Below are 21412 nucleotides of genomic sequence, written 5' to 3'. Positions count from 1 at the left end.
TTTAAGATATAACGAATGGTGCATAGTGAATTACACTTTTAAAAATGGATGGTGGTGGTCTTTTATGAAGGAAGAAAATAAGTTATAGTTAACATCAAACTTACGAGTTCAACGCAGATGCATTGCCCCAAATTTCTTCTGTTTAGGTACAATTAGGAAGGATTCTCATCTAGTGGTAAAAATTTTCCTATTATTTAAATCATTTTTATTACTTATAATATACAATGTTTCATTATTTTAATCTCTATATTTTCTTTAAGTCTTATAATGTAATGTAATGACGTGACTAACATCAGACAATAGCTATTATGTTTGGTGAAGAATTAAGACGAAAATCTTCAAATATAAGAAACATGTAAATCAACACTTTTGCATTTTTATAGGAATTAAAATATTGAATCAGGTACTATAAACATTGGAATGAGATGAAAATTTGAATTATATCATCTTCAACAGAGTCAAGAAAACTTACAAGAAATCCACCTCACCTTTTAAAAAAAAATTATTTTATTAACGTATTTTAAAATTAATCATATATTAAATTGTTAATTATATTTAATTTAACTAATATAAAAATTAATAAACAATAAGAACTAAATGTACTTTAATATATGCACCCCAAAAAAGAATGTACCAAAAAATTACACTTTAATAAATTGTCTAATTTAATTTTATTATTTAATTATTACAAATCACAATAACTTATATTTTAAATAATTATAAGAAAGGAAATATATATAAATTTGGGACGAGAATTTGTATCTTGACGCGGAAACCTGACCTCACTTTTATAAAGCAGAAAATTTCCAAATCGAATTTAGGTAATTAAAGTGAGTTTTTTTTTTTTTTTAATTTTTTTTTGTCAAAGACAGATAAGGAGGATAAACAAAATATAGTTAAAATTTAATTTTTATGTACAACTTAAAAAATACTAAGCTAAAATTAAAAAAAAAAATAACAAATACCAAAACAAAAAACATTAATAAAAGAAGTAAAATGGAAACAACTTTATATTATAAATACTAAAATAAAAATAAGTCATTAATATGAGGGATAATGAACTTAGTCTCCTTAAAGTAAGGCTAATTCAAATATGAGACTAATAAGATTTTTGTTTTAAAATTTCTTTTAAAAAGATTATTTTGTATTAATATTTATATAATTTTTTAAAGTTCATAACTCAAAAGTTACTTTTTATATTTTAAAAAATTCACTCTAAAAAATTCATTTTTACTCTTCAAAAAAAAAATAAAAAATAAAAATAAAAATAATTAAATATAATTATTTTTTCAAAGTTCATTTCTAAATTATTTTTTTTAATCAAAAGATATTATTATTATTTTTAAAAAATTTACTTTAAAATTTACTTAAAATTTAATAACATATTGGATCGATCTTATTTTAAAACAGAATCTTGAATTCAAATCTTGTGTATAGAAAAAAATATGATTAAGAATTTTTTTTACTAAAAATAGTAAATTAATTATTGACAAAAATGTATACAATATAATAGTTATAAAAAAAATCTAAAAAGTGATTTGTAAAAAATAAATATAATCTAGCTATATTTGAAAAGAAGAAAGTAGCTTCTTGCACCACGTAACACTTGAAATTTACTTTGACTTACAATGTGTTTGTATTCACGTTTCGGATATGAAAATCCACGTTTAACGTGGAAGCTAATATAGCTTATACGTTAAACGTGGATTTTCATGTCTGAAACGTGAATACAAACACACCATTATGCAAATATGTAATTATTTGTACACGCCGTTGAGTTGTGAAGAAAAAACTTTGCAATGACTTCCAATTTCCAGCTTCCTACAATGACAACGTGGAAAGAGTAAATTCTGAAATATTAGATGCACCCAAAATTATGCTCAGATACTTTAATATTTCATCCTGTGCTTATTATAAATTATTTTTTTTATCAAATCAACGAATCAATATAAATATTTTTTCTCATTTGTTTTATTAAGTTTATAAAATAATATCATCATTTACCAATTTTATTCTTTTTATTTATCATTAACTTTTCATGAGAGAAATCAAAATATTATTTAATTTAAGAGATAAAAGAAAAATACATTCTCTCAAGATGTTTAATGGGAAAAAATTAATATTTTATAAAAATTATAAAATGTCGTATAAAAATGATCATTAATTTCTTCTTTTTTTTACACTCTTAATTTTTCTGTCTTGTAATGAAGATAGGAGGGAGTAATATTTATTTAACACAATATTAATTTTTAGTGCACGTTAATAATATTTATTTTAATAAAATTATTTTTTAACTTTTTAACCAAAGTTTTTAAGATATAGATTAATATCTGCCTTAAATTATATAAGTGTAGTGTGAATTATAAGGAGCGTTTGGGTTAGGTATAAGAGATTCCTTCTAAGTATACACAACCATTTTTTTCCACATAAATCCCGCGAATTGATTTGGCAAACACTAGACCTTTTGCAAATTGATTTGACCAAAGAAACACATTTGTTTAGTAAAATCAAATAAAAAAGGCTAGTGACTTAGATTAGTGAGTAAAAATAAAGTATTAAGTGATTTTTATATTCATTAATAAAAAAAGTAATAATTGACATTTCGATATTTGTTTGATTTGTTATGTATGTGAATATCTTTTTAAGATCAAACATTTCCTTTTTAATGAAAGTAATAATGTTTTAGATGAGTATGTCTATTATAAATAATATAACACAATTGTATATTTAATACTTTAATTTAAAATTATTAATTAAATTAATATTTAAATAAATTTTTAATTCATATAAAATGAATAAATTTTATTTATTTTTTATTTTAAAAATTAAAATTATTATTTTAATCTTTCAAAATAGATGATATTTATATACTTTAAAAATAATAATTTTAGATTTTAGAAAAATAAAAATTAAAGAAAAATATTTTTACAAAAATCAAAACAATGTTTATAAAATTTTAAAAAATTATAAAACTAAAATAAAAAATCACACATTTTCTATGAATTAAAAACATATTTAAAACTATTAAAACATTATTTACTAACTAATTCACGTGCTCTTTGTTTGTTTTGTACATGAATGTAATATCAATAATTAATTATTATTATTATTTTCGATTAACAATTCATACTACTTTAGAGGAGTGGATTGAATGTTCCAACAAGTCTATGACATTTGGATTTGGTTGTACAGTCACATTAACTAAAATTAATTATAAATAGAAACTACTTTGTTTTGCTAGTTGCTGCATCAACTTTAATACTAAAAATAATTCATTAATGTCGTTCTCTCTATGTATATATGGAAATTCACATAAAAATACAAAAGAATAAATATTTTTCATCGTTTATTTAAATGAAAAATAATGACTAATTTTTTGAAGTGAGATATAATTAAGAGATTAATCTTATTTCATACATTTGTATGTTTATTTTCCCCTTTACTCGAATCCAATCGAATCATAAACACTCCAGAATTGGGATTTTGGAAGAATATTAAATGTATTTGATTTATGATCAAAATATAATGCATTTTTTCATTAAAAGAATTGTATTTGGACGCTATATATTTTTTTTTGTTTTTTTAATAATTAATTGTTAAGAATTTAGCATGGTCGATAACATTTTTTAATAGAACTTTTTATTAGTCTATTTTCAAATTTGGTTAAGAAAAAATAAAAATGATTTATTATGTCAAAATTAAAAATATATTTAAAAGAGTGTGTTATAGAACATGCTAATAATGTTTCTAATGTTAAATATTTCTCCCATATTTTTCATTTCTCACTTTTGAAGGATTTTTTTTATCTGTTATTTTATAATTTTAAAATAACACTAATTATTGTTTTCTATTTTGAAAAAACAGAGAAATAATTTTATATAGAGTGTCAAAATAATAAAATAAGAAACATAAATAACATTAAAAATTATAAATAATTTGAATATAAAAAAATAAATTAACTATTCTTCTTCTTACCTTGTGTATAATAACTTTAGAAACAGTAAGTACAGAAAAGAAACTTATTTTTTATAAACATTTTTAAGAAAATTGATTCAAAATAATAAATACATTAAGTGTTAGGATTCTTTAAAATCTTACGTGAACATGGGAAAAAAAATCATTTTTAATTATTTGTAAAAAAAAATAGTTATCTTTAAAAAAAATGTAATTTTAAAGAAAGAGTGAATATAATTTTGTATAATGTATGCAAATATGGGTATAATTATATTAAATATAAAGAATGAATAATCTCAAGAATTAACGTTGGAGTCGTAAGTCCTAACTCTAAGAAAGCACGTTTTGATCACCAAAGATCCACACCATAATTACAATGCTTAGAAACAATCTTAGCATTCGCCGTTAGCGCATTCACCGTCACGTCACAATCCACCCTAACGGTAATCTTCCACGTCTTAACGGACCCCACTTTTATTTTAACCGGCGCCCTAATCCTAACGGTCAACGGCACTTTCTGTTTGGTCACGGCGTTCACCAACGCTCTACGGTCCTCGCTCCTCAGCACGATTCCGTTACCCTTTAACACCGTCCGAAACACCGTCACGTTATTTGACGGCTGGTAAAACGCGGGCAGAGCGCCGTTAGAGAGCTCCACGTCAGCGTAAAAGACTTCGGCGTGGCTATCCTTCAAGTAATGAATTCCGATCTTGTCGTTAGGGTTATCGGCCTTCACGGTGACATTGAACACCGGCGAGATCGCCGCCGCTGCCGACGCCGATGTCAGGTTTATTCCTCGGACCGCGATGCTTTCGATGCCGTAATTCGGCGCCTCGGGGCGGAAAACGAGGTAGAGGATGCCGGCGGCGATGCCGAGGAGCACCACGAGGACGACGATGAGTCCGATGAGCCAGCAGAGGCAGCGGCAGCATCGGTTCGGACGGTGTTTCCGGCGAGTGTATTGGTCGTAGCGGCGGGCGTTCTCCGGCGGAGGGACGCGGTAGATTTGGTCCTTGGGAATGTGGATGACGTAGGATACCGGCGGATTCTGCGACGGCGGAGGCTGTAGCGGAGCGGCGTTGGGATTCTTCGGCGGCGGCGGTTGTGATTCTTCGGCGGAAGCGGGAGGCGTGTTGTCAGGGTGAACTCGGTCGGCCATTGAGTGAGTGAGTGACGAGTCAAGAAGGAATCTGCAAATGCAAATGCAAATGAAATGAAAATGGAAATGGAAATTCAAAATTGGCGAAGGAGAGGACTGAGGAGAAGAGTGAGTGAGTTCCGTAGCGTGGGAATGAGTGTTTAAGAAGCAAATGGTTTACGCGTGCAATGAAATAACCCACGCGGCTTATAAATACTTTAAATGAAACCAAATCTAATTAATTAATATTAATATAACAAATAATCCATAAATATTATTTTATTTACAAAAAAAATTATTCAATTCTATTTATTTTTAAAAAATTATCGAATACTGGTATTATCTTTGTCCCATAATAAGTAAAGTACAGTATGCGTTGATTTTTTTCCAAATAAAAAAATATAATTAGAAATATAAATAGATATATGATAATTTTATTATAGTAAAAAAATAAAATTACACTTATAAAATTGTTATGAAACGGAGAGTAACTTTTGAAAATTATTAAATTAAGGCAAAGTTTTTGTTTTGATGATTAGTCAGAAAGAACACACCGATCTTAAATCTTAATGCTGCATTGCACGATGGAAACATTTATAGATGTCTCACGCTTGCCCACATATTTTTTAAATCTTCCAAAAGTAATTAATAAAATTGTGATATATGATTATTAATATAATTTAATTTCGACATATATTTGTTAAAAAAAATTATATGAATACTGAACCAAAATTTTAATTCTAAACAATATTATCAATTTAATTTCCTATTTGTATACACATTTTTAAATTTAAATAAAATTTATACATAAATAAAAGTTAAATATAGGATCCCGTTTATTTTTTAAAAAAAATATTTTTAAGAGCAATTTTCTACTTTTCCTTATGTTTTTTTTATGTTTGTTTAAATTTTTTAAAATATTTTTCCATTTTTAAGAAGTAAATAGTTTTTTTTTTTACTTTTTTAAAATTACTGTTTTAGAATTTTTTTTTTAATTCTGGAAATTATCCCGTAATACTTATTTAAATTAAATAAGAATAAATTAAAGAGCTAAATTTTTAAAACTATGAAAATAACTTATTTAAATCGAATTCTATCATCCTTATCTATACGGCATGTTAAATTTCAAATTTAAATTAAGATTGCATTTTTCATAGAATTTAGTTTATTTAAAAAAGGTTTATTATCAAATTTAAATTTTATGAAAAATAAATTATCTAATTTATCAAAATTAAGAAAAATAGTTAATTTAATTTATAACAATAAATTTGTCATATTTTTTTTTCTAAAACTATATTTATATTTTTTTTCTTCTAATTAATATATATTCATATATCTTATAACCAATTAGAGTGCATATCATATATTATTTATCTTTCTTAATTAATATTTTTTTTAATAATTAATTACTCAATATATTTCATAGTTGACTTAATGAAGATGAGAATAATTCTTAGAAATATATTTGATTAAAAAATGAAAATTCACGTATACAATATAAGAATATCAAAAGAATGAATAGTTTAAGAACAATTATATATATGTCCATGGAGGTTTTCATTAATGAATTGGTTGTTTGAAACCAAACCAGACGACCCATCTGATATATGAATGACATTTTATTGAAATTGGTAATGATCATGGAAGAAAGACAAAGCAATGAAAAGAAGAGAATGAAAACTATAAGAAAGAAGAATGACTTACTTGATGGAGGAGCAATGAAATTAAAGAGATTGAACACTATTCTGAATAAGAAAGGGATAATGATGAGAGGGGAAAGGAGTGAGGAATATATGTATTTATAATAAAGGAGTTAGTAAGAGTGAGAGGGCACGTCTTACTCATGGATTGTGGAATGGGCAATGGTTGGAAGAAGAAGGATACTTTTAATTAATATAAATTTATTTAATAATTTAATAATTAATAAACAAATGAGGGTACAGTTCAATGTGGGATCACTCACAGTTGGCAAAAGTTTAGAAAAAAAATAAAAAAATGAAATGAAAATGAATGGGTCAAGGACAAGGGGCGTTTGGTTTGTTCCATTTGGAGATATATTTTTCACTTTCTTTGATGTGATTGGCGTTTCCTCTTTTTATGCTCATCGCCGACTCTTTTTGTCTAAGAGTTAGTTGGCACTTTGCCACACGCGGTTTTCTTTCTTCTGGATTTGCCTCCATCTTTCCATCTTTTCCTTTTCTATGATTTTTTTTTATTACCATATGTGTTATCCTCTAAAATTTTCTAAATACATTTTGTTCCAGTAAATAACATAGAATCATTATAAGTAATAAATTATTTTTCTTTTGAATATTTAATGTAATTCTAATTTTCATACAAAACTCATTCAACAAATTTATTAATTGATGCTATTGTACCAATTCATAATGATTTATAAATATATGGTCTTTGTTTATATATATAGGCAAAGATCATATATATATACATATATATTATAAAGGAGATAGGAGATGGTAAAACTATTTTTTGTCTTTATATTTTTTATGAATCATTATATCTTTAAGAAAAAAAAAATTATTCATATTTTGTGAATAACCATTCACAATTACTTTTAAATTATTTTTTTAACTTAAAAAAAAATAAGAGGTGCGTTTTTTTTTTTCCCTGCTAGCCGTTTATAAAATGGAGATCCGATTAAAGTTTTCCTAATTTTTTTTATCTCCTTTGTCTTGAAATGGTCACACTGTTTTTCTACCTTTTATGCTACGAACAACGTTTTCTCATATGATCTACATCTATTGAGTAATAAAAAATAAACGTTTTCCATGTTGACTATCTTTATCTAATCTACTCATACATTATATTATATTATTACTAAGAATAAATATTAATTTTGACAATTCCAATTAATTTAGTCATTCTTAGCATCTCAATTAGATATTTTGTATGTTTTCTTTCTTTCTTCGTTTAAACATGCTATTTGCACACTATTTTTACAACCAGTTATCTTTCAATCATGTTAAAAATTATTATTCTTTCATTTTTATTTGTAATTTGTTCTACGAAATCTTAACTCTCTATCTCTATCACAATGCCCTCTTCTATTTTTATTTTTAATTGAATTTTAATATTTTTAAAAAAATTATCAATAGTTAAAATTAGTCTTTTATTATAATCTAAATTTGTCACTGTAAATTTAAAACATAACCTATAAATTTAAGTATCTTTATTTATTATTATTCCAATCAAGAAAGACTCTCAAAGATAAATCTAAAGATTGAATATATATGCCTAGTTCAAACAAGTATGTATAATGTCTCTTTCTAACATGTCTAAAGGTTGATATTGTCTCAAGAGATGATAACAGATGTTCAGGAGCAACTCGACTCAAGAAGTCAACACAACAAGCTTTAAGAATGCAATTACAAATTTTAATTATAATATAATTTATATTAAAATTATTTATCTATTATAAATTCTAATTATAAAAATAAATACTTATAATTTTGTGTATAATAGAAAGACTAAAATACAATATTATTTTTAAATCAACACGACATTTTTGTGTTTTGTCTTACTCACTTTTAGATTTCAAATTTAAATTATTTTTTTAATAATCATATATTTTTATAATTTTAAATATGTTGAAGCTATATTTTGAAATTTTAACTAAATTAATGATATGTACCCCTTAAAAAAAATTAATATTTAAGTTTGACATTTCTCCTTATTAATTTAAAATATATCTACAATAATTAATACTTAATAGTTTATTTAAAAATTAAAATCATACCCATAATTAAGCCTTATATAAATAATAGCACTCGCCAATGCTCAATGAGTCATCACTTGAAGTGTAAGTCTAAAGGTGGGGGTGGTGAGGCAGCCTTAGAAATCGATATTAGTAAGGCTTACAACCATGTTCATTGGAACTTCTTGGTTGCTATGATGGAGAAGCTTGGTTTTGACATTCAGTGGATTAAGTGGATGACAATGTGTGTTAAAAATGTTACATACTCTATATATATCAATGAACAATGAGAAGGTTGGTCCTGTCGTTCCAAGGTGATTCGTTATCACCTTTCTTATTCCTTTTCTGTGCAAAAGGTTTGTCAACTTTGATTATTAGAGTTGAGGCTTTGGAACCATTCACAGTGTTAAAGTTTGTCGTAGAGCCCCATCTGTTTCTCACCTTCTATATGCTGACAATTATTTTCTATTCTTTAGAGCAAATTTGCAAGAATATGTACAACCTTGAAGAATATTCTTGAGATATATGTGAAGGCATCAGGTTACGCAATCAATTTGACCAAGTCTGAGGTTTATTTTAGTAGAAATACTAAGGAAATGGACCATGACTACATTGTGAATGTGTTGCAAATTCGATAGAATACGGGTACAAGGAAATATACGAGTTTCCCTTCTCTTACTGGTAGAAGTAAAAAGGCCACTTTCAACTTTATTAAGGAAATAATTTGGAGGAAGATCAATTGTTGGCGAGGTAAGAATCTGTCTATTGCTAGTTGAGAGGTGTTAATGAAAGCTTTTGCTTAAGCAATCGCAGCTTACACCAAGAGTATTTACCTTTTTCCTTTATCTCTTTGTGAGGAAATTGAGAGAATGTTCAACTCTTTTTGGTGGGTTGCATCCCATAGAGATCATTCAGGTATCAATTAAGTGGCTAGCTTATGAGAAAAGAGGATGGTGGTATGGTTTTTCATAATCTGTATTCTTTTAACTTAGCGATGCTCGAAAAACTTAGTTGGAAATTCATATCCTACTCGGATGCACTTGTTACCTGCATCTTCAAAGCTAAATACTGCCCAAGTGTGGACTTTATGGACTCAACGGTTGATCACAGCCTGTCCTTTTGTTGGAGGAGAATATGGAATTCTCGAGTTTTGTTGAGAGAGGGATACAGATGGCATATTGGTGATGGTAAGATGATCAACGTTTGGGCTCAACCTTGGTTAAGGAGCCCTTCTCAATTGTAGGTTACTACACAACCTCTTGTTGATCATATTAATCTTAGAGTTTCTAATCTTATTTTACTAGGAGAAAAAATGTTGGAAATATGCTCTTATAAATAACATGTTTAATTCTACTGTTACAACTATTCTTTACATTCCCCTCTTCCAATTTGTTAGATGTGATAAATGAGTCTAGCTCCTAGAGCATAATGGTCACTAACCAGTTAGATATGCATATAAATTTGTTATGAACAATGTTTTGAACTCATCTCATTTGAAAGTGGCAAGGAAATGGGTATCAATTTGGAAACTCAAGGTCCCTCCTCATGTGAACTTCTTTGTTTGGAAAATATGTTGGAATTGTCTTCCTCTTTGCACTATTCTTAAAATCAAAGGAATCGATTGCTCAGTGGTCTATTTTGTTGTAATATGTTGATATGGAACATGTCTGACATATTTTTTTTTCACTTATTGTGCAACCAACAAAGAGTTGGGGGTTGTCAGGCCTGGTAAGTATGCTCCATTCTATTCTTGATAATATGGATTGTATTGATGCTACTGTTTTTTTAGTTTTGTCTTTTTTAATAAGGACGAAGCTGGACAATTTGTCATGATTCTTTGGAACCTTTAGAAGTGTCGAAATGAAAAAACTATGGGATGGTAAAGAGCCAAATGTTAATGCAGTGTTGAGCATGTGTTGAGGGATTGGCAACTTGCATTTACTATTCATAATGACAACAATTACAGTGGCTTGCTTGCTGCAACAACTTGGCATAAACCTACTGTTTGCTTTTGGAAATGTAAATGTTGGCTTCCACTCAAGTGACAAAACTAGTTGGGGTTGTTGTATTCGTGATCACCTAGGCAATTTTTTTTAGGAAAAAACAGATTGAATGCATCCTTGTGTTGAGATAGTGGAGGGAGAAGCTTTAGGTCTGTTACAAGCTTTCAATTGGGTTGTAGATTTAAAATCTAATGTCATTTTTTAAGGTGAGTTGTAAAGTTGTTGTAGATAAGTTACGTGATCAAAAGCTTGATAGTTTTGAAGTTGGTTATATTCTCATTGATTATTCTCATATCCTAACTCAATTTTCACATTTTTGTGTTAAGTTTATTAGGAGACAAGTTAATGATGTTAGTCATACTCTTTCTAGAGCAACAATTGTTAATATGCTAGTACTTACTTTTACCATTATATATCTGATTGTATTTCATCTCTTACTCAAAATGAAATGATTTGAGATAATTAATTTTTAGTTAAAATTCAATAGTTATATGTAGCATCACGTGATTCATATAAATAAATTTATTTATTAAGTTTTTGTTGCTACCATTTTATATTTTTTTATTTATAATTATCAATTTTATTTAGGGGTGCATCTTGTTAGTCTCTTATTTTAATATAGGTTGGAATACTTTTTTTACTTCCTATAGTTTTATTTATTTTATCTTTTAGTTTATATAGTTTAAAATAAATATTTTTAGTTCTTATACTTATCATTTTTAATTATTTTAATTCTTATAAATATTGATTTTTGTAGTCCTTGTACTTGCTAATAAGTTATTTTATCTTAAAGTTATAAGGACTAAAAAGAATTGAAAAGATAAGTATATAGACTAAAAATGTTTATTTTAAATTATAGGAACTAAAATAGTAAAGTAAGTGAAATTATAATGACACATGAATTAATTAACTATATATGATGATACATCATAAAGAAGTTTGTTGTGGAAAAGTGGAAATTTATGATTTGATTTTAAAATTTCAATAAATATAAGTTACGATTTGAAAAGAAAAAAAAGTTAAAGAAATTAGAGATGAAAATCAAGAAAGCTAAAGCTAATCTTTATTTATAATTTTACATTAATACTTTTAATATTTTTGAAAGTTTATAATAAGAGAAAGAAAGAAAAAGTTAATAATATATAACATCTTTCTCTTTATATTCAATATTATTGATTTATTTCCTTAAAATTATGGGTAGATTTTTGTTGACTAATGAAAAAAATAATTATTTATTAACTTTTCATAATTAATTTATTTTCTCTAATATATTTTTATATAATCTCATTATATATTTTTTATTTTTATATTATATAAAACTAAATAATATGTCCCTCCAACAATTGGGACCAAGGCTATCATCCCACCAACTTGTAATTAGGACCACCACTAACAAATCCTAATTATTATTTGATTACACATTTATATTAGAAACTGATTATATATACATATTAATTATAATAATTGTATCAATTTAATATTATTTATTAAATTTTTATCACTAATTTAAATTTCAACAATATATATCAATTAATATTTATTAATAATAATAAATTTATATTTAGAATATAAAAAATTGCAGATAATTCAAGTTAATTTAATTTTAAAGAAAAAATTAAAATTATGTTAATTAAGAATTTTTTTTATTGACCCATTCTAAATATTTTTTTTTTCGATTTTTATCAATTTTAAACGAATTTTTTGGTTAGTTGACTGGCTTTTCTCTAGGCTACGCCAATTATGTGATTTATTTGAAACAGTTCACCAATTTTTTAATCCAAGCAGACGGTTTTTCAAACATAGATTAAGACGAACTGTGAGTCTGTGATATATAAATACCTGCTATTATCTTATGTAACACTATTTTTAAGGTTTATTTTTCGATAAAAGAATATGTAAAAAAAATTAATTTCTATCAAACTTGATTTTTATTTATTAATCATTATATTTAAACACAAATTATTATCTTATAAGAGAGTATTTTTAAGAATTTATTTTAATGAAAAAATTTGTAGGAATTCTTTAAAATTTTTGTCTAATTAGGATTTTAATTATCATAATTATTTATAAATTAACTATTAATATTTTAAAATAAATTATCAATAAATAAAAATAATTTTGTAGTATAATATAAATTATTTATAATTAATCTAAAATATAATTTTTATATTTAAAATAACTATTTATATAAACTTTATATATATATATATATCAAAATATAATATTTATTTATATATATATATAATATAATATAAATTTTAATTATATATAATAAATATGTATGCGCAATTTAAACATACTAAAATACTAGTGTTTATAAATTAATTTTGGTTAAAAGGAATATATTAAGCCCACATAAATAAATTCAATAAATATTTAATATCTATATACTAATAAGTTATTTATTTGAATAGAACTGGATTAATCTCCTTATACAAAATTTTGAGTTCAAAATTTGAAAAAACAATATGGTAAGAACTAATAAGGTGGTCAATTAAATTTTTTTCTTTTTGATAAAACTTGGTTACTAACAAAACTAGTGAAATATTTCTCACCAATATCATTATTATCCAATAACTATTTAATTAATATGTGACATATTTTTTTCCTTTTGTAATCACGAAAATAATAATGTCTTAACGGTAGACATACGTTAATCAATAGTAAAAATACTATTTTGGTCCTTTATAATATTTTAAATTTTCAATTTAGTCTCATGTAACACCCAGTTTTTTTTAAAAAAGATGGCATTTTCGTAATTATTGATGGCATTTTCGTAACTTTAATAAAGGAATAAGAGTATTTCTGGGTGTCGGAACGGGCCGTTCCAAATGCAGAACGGTTCGTTCCAAAAGAAAGAATATGCTTGTTTTTAAAGACCCAGAACGGGCCTGGAACGAGCCGTTCTGGTATGGAGAACGGGCCGTTCTGGAAGCAGTACGGGCCGTTCCAGTTGAGAAATTTGCACAAATTCGAAGGATCCGGAACAGGCCGTTCCGAATTCAATACGGGCCGTTCCGCGTACATCAGTTTGCCTATAAATAGGAGGCTGAGGGGTGAAAAATTATATACTGAGTGAGAAGGTGAAATCTTAGAGAGAGAAAGAGGAGAGAGAGAGAGAGAGAGAAAGAAAGAAAGAAAGAGAGGGAAGAAAGAGAGAATCCAGAGGAGGAGGCCCTGCCCAAGTTCCAGCTCCTGCTTATCCAGGTAAGGGGGGAGTGAGAACCTCGCTCAGGGGTGTGAGGATAATTGTTGGATAGTTGTTTGTTGGATTGGCCCCCAATCCCTTGCCGTTGTGCTGTCTTATTTTCTGTTGCTCTACTTTATTCCTTGTTGGAAATAATAAATGATTATGTAATTTCAATCCCTTGCCGTTGTTCTGTTTGATTTTCTATTTACTCTACTTTGTTCTTTGTTGAAGGTGCCGTTGTTCTGTTTGATTTTCTATTTACTCTATTTTTTGTGGAAGGTGCCGTTGTTCTGTTTGATTTTCTATTTACTCTACTTTATTTTTGTTGAAGGTGTCGTTGTTCTGTCCAATTTTCTATTTATTCTACTTTGTTCTTTGTTGAAAGTAATAAATGAGTATGAAATTAATGTTAATAATAAATGAGTTTTAATATGAATAAGAATGCTCTCTGTGAATACCTATGCGGACCTTATGAGGAGTATTGATGACATGACCATGTGAAATATGGACAAATGACATGAGACCTAAGAATGGACTATTGAGACAAACTATGATTATGATACTATGACAAATAATGACATGATGTACTAAATGAAATTATGTAATAAGTTAAATGTTGAGTCAATGAGATTATAAATGTATGACATGCATCATATGCATATATTACTCCAGGTGTGCCGCTGAGGCCGCATACCCACGACTAACAAGGTGTACCTTATGGTCACCCACGATGTAACATGCTAACAAGGTGTACCTTATGGTCACCCACGACTAACAAGGTGTACCTTAGGGTCACCCACGATGTAACATGCTAACAAGGTGTACCTTAGGGTCACCAACGATGAATTGTGAATCTTCCGTATGGCGCCACATGCATGCATTTATGAGTCGAGTCCATGACATCATAGCATGATAAATGAATATATATGTGATATTGATTATTTATGTATGTTATTTACATGTGACTTATATTTGTTGTGTGTGTGTGGGCTATTTAACCTTTATTTCTGCACCTGAAACTGAGTGAGATGTTTCTCACTCCCTTGTTGTTTTTGTATATGTTTAAATTATGTTGCAGGTGATCAACATCATGAGGATGTTGGTAATGAGGCTTAAGGTTTCAGTTGGACATGCTCTGATAGGATGTGACATCGGGCATAGCTAGGCTTGTTTTTGGGATGTTATTATTTTAAAAGCTTTAATTTTCTCTTCCTTTGTAATTTTGAACGTTCTTGAGAAAAGACCAAAATGTATATCTTTGTCATACTATTTTATTACATGATTTGAAAGTGATATATTAATTCCTAACTTGGAGGCACTGCCACCTTTACTGGAATTAATATATATTCTCCTTTATATGATTTCTTGAGTTTAATACTTATCTTTGATTTTTTTTTATGATTGATGAGTTACGAATGTGAATCTTCTACCTTTTGAGATTTGAAGCAGTTGTTTTATACATGAAAGATGTTATTAAACTATGAAAGATTTTATTTACTCAAAAAGAAAAAGAAATTATTGTTTACATTTATTGTGTATTAACGTTGGGGTAGAGGGTGTCACATCTCACCTTAATTTTTTGTTTTAATTTGATTCCCAATAAGTTAAATTACTGCAATGTCAGACCTTCCGTCCAAATTTCTTAAACGGAGTTAACTGTTGGCCACGAGGATGTCACGTAGATGCATAGGTGGCAAGGTCTCACGTGTTTCTCCTCCTCCTTTTTTAATGCATCTAGAACGGCTCGTTCTGAAACCAAAACAGCACGTTCTACGTGCACTTTTTATGTGTTAATTTTGCATCTAGAACAGGTCGTTCCAGATACAGCATTTAACATACAACGAGTGCAAGCAGAACGGCCCGTTCTGAAATCAGAACGGTCCATTCTGGTTACAAAACGGGCCGTTCTAGATTTAGAACAGGCTATTCCATAAAGTCAACGTATGTTCAACAAAATGCAGCAATGTGGTTCAGAGATTGAAAATAAAAATTCATAATATAACATAAATTTAAAGACTGAAATATGGTTCAGAGACTACAAACAAAAATTCATAACAAAACATATATTAAGAAGTTCAAATAAATTATTGAGGAGGGAAATAAAACCATGTCGTTTCATTCTCGACTATATAGTGCCGATTTGATAGTAAGTGATTCACGACTAACAATGAAATAAAACCTGTCACCATTGTCCTTAGTGTCCTTAGTGATACACTGCATTGCATAACAACTATTACAATTAATACTTCTAGGAATTTCTATATCCTGTAATTGGTCCAGAAATGGTGTATAGCCCAAATGTTTAGCAATTGAAGTTATCAATCCCCAATTGACAATATTATCTAATTCAGTGTTTGAAATGTTTTGTACCTTGAATTTTTTTTCCTTGAACAATTCACAATCGTGATTTTAAATCACGGACGTGAATTATAATCATTGATCGTTTGGGGTTAGTGTTCTGGGACCAGATCACGGCTCGTTCTGAAACCAAAACGGGCCATTTTGATTACACTATTTGTGTGTTAATTTTGCATATGGAACGGCCCGTTCCAGATGCAAAATTAACACACAAATAGTGCAACCAGAACGACCATTCTGGTTTTAGAACGAGCCGTTCCAGATGCATTAAAGAAGGAGGAGGAGGAAGACGTGGGATCTTACCACCTACGCATCTACGTGACATTCACGTGACCAATAGTTAATTTCATTTAAGAAATTTGGACTGAAAGTCCGACATTGCAGTGATTTAACTTATTGGGGACCAAATTGAAACAAAAAATTAAGGTAAGACTAAATTAAAATTTTAAAATATTATAAGAGACCAAAATAGTATTTTTTCCTTAATCAATTCATCCCCAATACAGGAGGTATTTGACATTTGCAATATTTAAAAATAGTAAACATAATATCGTTTAAAATACTTTCATAAAAGAAAATAAAAATTAATAAATGATAAAGATTTAGAAAAAAAAAAGAGAAAGGTTTCGAATAAAATGTATAGGATTTTAAATTTAATTCCTGAAGTTGTCATTATAATTTTTGATAAATAAAAACATAAAAAAATATTTCCTATTTAAAATGAAAAAATATGAATTCTCTAAAATAAAAAAAATATAAACTTTAGACGTTTTTTTTTTTATGATTAAAGATGGTAGATAAAAGATAACATCTCTAATGACTATTAAATAAAAAGTCAATGATATATTGTAAATCATTAGACAAACACTATATATTATCCATTTAATAATTAGTTAAAATTTAATAATATTTCGTTTGATACAAGATTTTACTTGTTAAATTGAGAGACTCATTAGAAAAATTTTAGCTCTAGTATTAAAATATTTCTTTAAATATATTTTTTCATCAAAATAAGATTTCGATAATCCTAACAAATGTCAAATTAAATATCATAAAAAACATAAATTAGGACCAAATTTTTTACTATTTATACACACTCACGATGATAAATATAGATTTTATATATAAAAATCATACTTGTAATTAGTAATTAAAAAATCTAAAATTGATAAACAAAATCTCATCTATTAATTAATTTTCTATTCTCTACCTTTTATGTTCGTTAATATAAAAATATAATTTTGCAAAAATTAACGTAATTATTAGTCTTCTTAGTCATAAGCAATGCAATTTACCAAACATATATAGATTCTTCTCTAGCTTGCACCTATATAACACCACATCTCCCATCGTTACATAGAGGATCACAACCCGAGAAGTTGGTGAAAAATCATCCATGGAAGCTCAAGCACTGCTAACCCTCACTCTCCTAAGCCTCTATGCCTCAGGCACATTCTCTTTCTGCTCTCTTTAATTACCATTACAAATGAAATTGCAATAAACCCTAATAACAAAATATTGTTGTACATTACAGGGGCATACTCAGTCACATTCACATTCACAAACAATTGTCCATACACAGTCTGGCCCGGAACCCTAACTGCTGCAGGCAAACCACAGTTATCATCAACAGGCTTCGAACTCCCTTCAAAGGCTTCATTTTCCTTGGATGCTCCACAAGGATGGTCTGGTAGATTCTGGGGAAGAACTCACTGCTTCAAAGACCCTTCAGGGAAATTCACATGTGCCACTGCTGATTGTGCCTCTGGCCAAATCCCATGCAATGGTGCAGGTACCTACATAGTCACCAATTAACACTCCCTCAATTTGAAAGAAAAAAAATATATTTAAATTTGTATATTTTTCTTTCTTTATTTTATATATATTTGAACCCGTTTGTCACTGACTCAAGGTCTTGGATCTGTGACTGTGCAGGTGCAGTGGCACCAGCATCTCTAGTGGAACTAACACTGGCCTCAGATGCCAAAGGCCAAGATTTTTTTGACACAAGCCTGGTTGATGGCTTCAACTTGCCACTCTCAGTGGCCCCACAAGGTGGTGGTGGTGTTAGGTGCACCACTACTAGTTGCCCTAGCAATGTGAATGCTGCATGTCCACCGAATTTGGCTGTGAAGGGTGGTGATGGAAGTGTGATTGCTTGCAAGAGTGCGTGTGTGGCATTCAACACTCCACAGTACTGTTGCCAGGGTGAGTTTGGTGGCCCTCAGACTTGCCAACCCACTGACTATTCCAGAATTTTCAAGAAGCAGTGCCCTCAGGCTTATAGCTATGCCTATGATGATAAAACCAGCACTTTTACATGTTCTGGGAGCCCTAACTATGTCGTCACTTTCTGTCCATGATTCTGTTAATTAGTTAGTTTAACTTTGGTGCTTATGATGCAATGTTTGTAACTTTGTAATGTTTGAGAGAAGTTGCAAAGTGAAATTTCTTAAATAATTACCAAAAGTATGCGATTAATTGATTACGAAATTTACATTTCTCTACAGAATATTATTCAAAGCTACGTTGAGTACTTGTTTTAGTATACTTCAAACATATATTTTGCTATAATATTAATCAAAGAGAGTGAGGTCTAGTATGTTAGATTGGTTCAAGGATTGTTTGTTTGTGTGTTTTTAAGAAGTTATTTATTTGAAAATATCAGAAAAAGTTGAAAAATGATAATAATAAAAAAGTGAATATGTTTTTTTTAATCATATCATCAATATCTTCGATTCACCGGTGAAAAATTAATTTCATTTATAATATTGTAATTGTAATTGTGTCGAAATTTTTTAAATATAATAAAAATCGAACATGTAACATAATATTATATAATATATGAAATGTTTAAAGTTCCAAGAGTATATTTATTATTGCTGAAATTTTTTTTGAGATAATTAGCTAAGCCTTTTAAAAGCAAGTTAAAATTAAAGAAAAAAATAGCGCTTTTTTAAATAAAAAAAATTGTGTGAGAGAGAAATATTATATGTATAATAAAATATATATTAAATTTTACAATTAACAAAGAAAATAAATACAAGCACTAGGGTTGGGTGGGGAAGGGTTAAGATAGTTAGAAGCATGAGGATCTAGGTTCAATTCTCATTGCGACTATTTTTGTAATCTTTCCTATTTTTACCAAAAAAAAAAGAAAAATAAATACAAGTGTGAGATGAGATTATTAATAGCCTTTAATGTTTTGAATTAATGTACTCTCTCTGTCAATGAATAAAAGCTACTTAAGGTTTTTTACACTAATAAATTTGTTGACTTTAGATTAAATTAATTAGTTGTACTTTTTTCTATTATATCCTCGTCAGTTTATTTATCCCTATATCCATTTTTATGTCTATTTCTTATTTTCTTCATTCTATTTATTTTACTCTCTCTTTAATAAAGTGTATAGTTGTGCATTAGTTTATCAAGTGCATGATGATACAGGAAGTTCATGTTCAATACAATCAGTTTATTTTAAAAAATTGAAGATAAATCCATACATGAAGTCATATATTCTAACCTAGCACTATTATAATTCTACATTAGAAAATATCACATTCAATATATTACTCTCCAACACATACAAGTTTAGGATGTAATTATTTGGTCAATGGTATTGGAATGATTAAGTTAAGCTTAATTTTTTTTTAACAATGAAAACATTGAAATTCGAATATATATATATATATATATATATATATATATATATAATATAAAATCAAACATAAATTTAAAAATATAAAAATTAATAGTACTATTTTATTTAAATCTTATAGTCTTGACCCACTTTCAACTTATTTTTTAGCAAATCAAAGTGATCAAGTTGATAAATTGAAAACCTTAATCCTCCCAGCAAATTTTTTGTTTTTAAAATCAACTCTTACACGTTACAATTATATATATCTGCTCAAAAGTTTATTATTAACCTCACTTTTCTTTTCTTTTTACTAGTATTTTTGTCTATGTACAAGTTAAATATTTATTATATATAATTAAAATTTATAATAAATTATAGACGAATAAATATTATGTTTGAATATATAAATCATATTTAAAATTTATATAGATAGATATTTAAAATATATAAAATATATTTTAGATTTATGATAAATATTTTATATTATAATATAATATTATGTTATTTATTGATAATTTATTTTAAAATATTAAAATTTGATTCATAAAAATTAAAATTAAAATAAAATAAAAAATATTTCAAAATTTTCTACAAACATTTTCACATGAAATAAATTTTTATATTTTATATATTAGAGTTGATTTAAAAAATAAATACGGTCGTAGATGTAAAAAATCCTTTTTGACAAAATTATGGGAGGAAATTGAAATGGACCAACGCCGGCCATTTGCTGCTTCATGTCACTTTTGGGCACTAATGAACTTCCCATTTGTCAGCTTCACAAATTATATTTAATAGTCTCATATCTCAATTCATGAGACTTAAAATTATGACCAATTTCACTAATTCCCACAAAATTTCTGATGTCACATTTGAGGTTTGAATATTCTATCCTGCATAATCTTTCATTTTTTTTATAAATCAACTATATTGTCTTATTAATTTTTAACCAAGAGTACCCTCGATCGTATTATCTTTAATTTTTTTAATTATCTATAACAATATATAAAATAATACATAATTTTAATTTTAAATTTTCAATTCAATTTTACTCTTTAATATATCATAATTATCTCTTTTGATTATTTTGTTATTTAATTTTAGTTTCTATTCACTAGAATTCTATCATTATAAATCAACTATGATTCTTTCTCTATAATAATAAGTGATTTTTTTTTTATCTTAACATTTTATCTGTATTTTTTTAATTTTTGGTTACTTATCATTTATTTTTTATCTTAGTTATTTTATATTTTATTTAAATAAAATATATAGAAACACAAAGTGTCTTAACTTTACTAATATTTATTAATAGATAAACATACACTAGTCAACCAATCATTTCTGATATAAGAGAGGAGAGGTTGCAGTTTCACAATATTCAAAAATAATAAACATAGTCAATAAAATACTTTTT

The 21412-nt window shown here is 27.3% G+C and overlaps 2 protein-coding genes across 2 annotated transcripts; one reads left to right on the top strand and one right to left on the bottom strand.

Moving 5' to 3' along the window:
- Positions 1–4203: 4203 nt before the first annotated feature.
- Positions 4204–5862, bottom strand: LOC109793212 (NDR1/HIN1-like protein 13). The gene has a single exon (XM_020352679.3). The coding sequence runs from the start codon at positions 5111–5113 to the stop codon at positions 4304–4306; it is 810 nt and encodes a 269-aa protein (XP_020208268.1). The 5' UTR covers positions 5114–5862; the 3' UTR covers positions 4204–4303.
- Positions 5863–17551: 11689 nt separating this feature from the next.
- On the top strand, positions 17552–19505 carry LOC109795089 (thaumatin-like protein 1b). Its single transcript, XM_020354503.3, has 3 exons — positions 17552–17803; positions 17890–18147; positions 18291–19505. Exons 1-3 carry the CDS (start codon positions 17752–17754, stop codon positions 18716–18718), a joined length of 738 nt encoding a protein of 245 aa, XP_020210092.1. The 5' UTR covers positions 17552–17751; the 3' UTR covers positions 18719–19505.
- The last annotated feature ends 1907 nt before the right edge of the window (positions 19506–21412 follow it).

The sequence above is a fragment of the Cajanus cajan genome, chromosome 9 (genome assembly GCF_000230855.2).
Source record: "Cajanus cajan strain Asha chromosome 9, NIPB_CcT2T_4, whole genome shotgun sequence".
Taxonomy (NCBI): domain Eukaryota; kingdom Viridiplantae; phylum Streptophyta; class Magnoliopsida; order Fabales; family Fabaceae; genus Cajanus; species Cajanus cajan.
Note: the sequence above shows the minus strand (reverse complement) of the source record. Positions and strands in the feature narration are given on the sequence as shown.

Coding starts and splice junctions, on each gene's coding strand:
- LOC109793212 (XM_020352679.3), bottom strand. CDS start 5,113: ATGGCCGACCGAGTTCACCCTGACAACACGCCTCCCGCTTCCGCCGAA.
- LOC109795089 (XM_020354503.3), top strand. CDS start 17,752: ATGGAAGCTCAAGCACTGCTAACCCTCACTCTCCTAAGCCTCTATGCC. Junction 17,804..17,889: donor CCTAAGCCTCTATGCCTCAG/GCACATTCTCTT, acceptor TGTACATTACAG/GGGCATACTCAGTCACATTC. Junction 18,148..18,290: donor AATCCCATGCAATGGTGCAG/GTACCTACATAG, acceptor GTGACTGTGCAG/GTGCAGTGGCACCAGCATCT.